The sequence below is a fragment of the Chelmon rostratus genome, chromosome 4 (assembly GCF_017976325.1).
Source record: "Chelmon rostratus isolate fCheRos1 chromosome 4, fCheRos1.pri, whole genome shotgun sequence".
Lineage (NCBI taxonomy): Eukaryota > Metazoa > Chordata > Actinopteri > Chaetodontiformes > Chaetodontidae > Chelmon > Chelmon rostratus.
This window is the reverse complement of record NC_055661.1, coordinates 12,201,948-12,204,049: the sequence shown is the minus strand read 5'-3', so window position 1 is coordinate 12,204,049 and position 2,102 is coordinate 12,201,948. Positions and strand designations below refer to the sequence as shown.

At 45.2% G+C, this 2,102-nt stretch overlaps 1 protein-coding gene across 1 annotated transcript; it reads right to left on the bottom strand.

Annotated features, from left to right (window-relative positions):
• Window positions 1-746: 746 nt before the first annotated feature.
• fam163ab (family with sequence similarity 163 member Ab) lies at window positions 747-1,521 on the bottom strand. Its single transcript, XM_041936125.1, has 2 exons — window positions 1,429-1,521; window positions 747-1,145 (listed from the first exon to the last, which is right to left on the bottom strand). The coding sequence occupies exons 1-2, from the start codon at window positions 1,519-1,521 to the stop codon at window positions 747-749; spliced, it is 492 nt and encodes a 163-aa protein (XP_041792059.1).
• Between the last annotated feature and the right edge of the window lie 581 nt (window positions 1,522-2,102).

The window sequence follows — 2,102 nt, the reverse complement described above, 5'->3', positions numbered from 1 at the left end:
AGATGAAGAGCTGTAGTAGTTTGCCAGACAGCTTGCATAGAGAAAGCTCCAGTCGTCCGCTCTCTTCTCCTTTTCCTGCAACTCAAGCATGCTTCCAGAGATCCACAATACTACAGAGGGGATGTTGACTTTTCCTTCTTTTGCCCTTTTTCAAACATATTTCAGTCTCCATTCTGCTTATCGCGACAAAATTGCTTCATATTTACCACTTCATCATACTCCTTTTTTTTGTCCTTTTGGCAGTCATTAGGAAGATGAGTTTTAAATTGTCTAAGATAGCCCTCAGTCGGTAAAGACAGTCGGTAAAGTCAGTAACAGTCAACAGACATTAACAAGTTTACAACCACATCCTTCATGTGGGAGCATGAAGAGACAAGAAACCTTACAGCTACAGCTTTATCTACCTTCATTTACAGAATTACTATCTTAGTGAATATGAAAAGGTAAATTTTAAGGGTATAAAGTGAGGAACTATGTTTAAAAGTGATTCCAGTTTGTCAAACAGTCTTCCACAGTTATCTTCAACAATCCTTGCTTAAATCCCCCTGAACCCCCAGACCAAATAAATGTGATAATGTAAGCTCCACAGCCAGCGAGCCTTCATCCATCAGATCCTCACTGGAAGCTGCAGCAGGTGTCAAAGGTATTGTCGTGGTTTTGCTAGTGGTGGTGCTGGTGTGTGCGTGGAAGTGAGGAGAGGAGTGTGTCTCTGTGTATGGGTGGTGTTGAGGGGGGGTTTGGGGTGGTCACACCTCGGTGGTGATGGCTCGGGTGTTGGTGTAGAAATCGGGAGGCCTGCCTCGCTGGGCCTCCCTCAGCAGGGAGCCTCGGACGGTGGGCAGCGGCATCGCCAGCGCCTGGTTCTCATAGTGTGTGGGCATGTAGGTGATGCGCTCGCCACCGTTGCGCATCTCATCAGTGGTGCGGATGTAGAAGGGCGAGTCATAGGGCGAGCAGGTGGGGCAGTAACTGCGCTGCCCCCCTGTGGGTTTGGTGGGGTCGGAGGACCTGGGCGGCTCTGGTGGCGACATGGACAGCGGGGTGACGATCGACCCGTCCAGGCCGGAAACACTGCAGGCGTTGCAGGCAAAGTGTTGCTGAGAGATGGAGGCGCTGTCAGACCCATTCTTCTTACAGCAGTAGTACTGCGGCAGGGAGAGAGAAAAGTGCATTACATCTCAAACGAAACGATTATGATTATTTTCATACATTTTCTGACCATTGTGGATGTATTACTTTTCCTCTCTAGCCAGCAGTCATCTGTAAGGCCACGTGACAATACAATGTGTCAGAAGGATAAATTACTGAAATGGGATTTAAACATCTTTAAAATATGCGCGCACACACACACACACACACACACACACACACACACACACACACACACACACACACACACACACACACACACAGCACAAGGAGTCGTACCTGGAGTCTACAGTAACAGAGCACAGCTATGATACACAGAAGTATCACTGTGGCCAGTATTCCTCCGGTTATGACAACAGTTCCAGCTGTCATCCGACCAGCTCTCCATCAAACTCTGACACAGGAACAGGAAGTGACATCATTAACAAGAGCCTCCCACTGCGCAGTAAATATGAAGTTCAATCAAATCACGCAAAGGTCAGTAAAACAGTTAACACAGACGCAGTGTGCTGCAATTCATTTTCCCTGTGGTAATAGAGCAAACGGAAAAGGTCATTCTATAATTATGTAGAGAGAATTAGGTTGAAAACATGCACCGTGTAAATGACATAAACACAAGGAGGCATCATGCCGGTTAATGCAGCTGACCTTGACCACCACAATGCAACTCAGACTTTTGCTGCTGAAATTACCACACCGTGCTCATCTTAGCTTGTCTGAATAAAAACATATATGCAACTTAATTTAGAAGATGTTACAACAAGTATTCAACTTAATATAACTGAGAATTCATTCAATATAGAAACCACAATCTGCTTCACTAAGACACAGAGTTTGCACATGTTAAAAAACCAAAACAAAATGAAAGTCTTAATGAATAAACCGGGCAGTGATTATTGTTATACTCACGTTCAGCAAAGCTACTTAACACCTGAAAGCAGAGAAATAACACA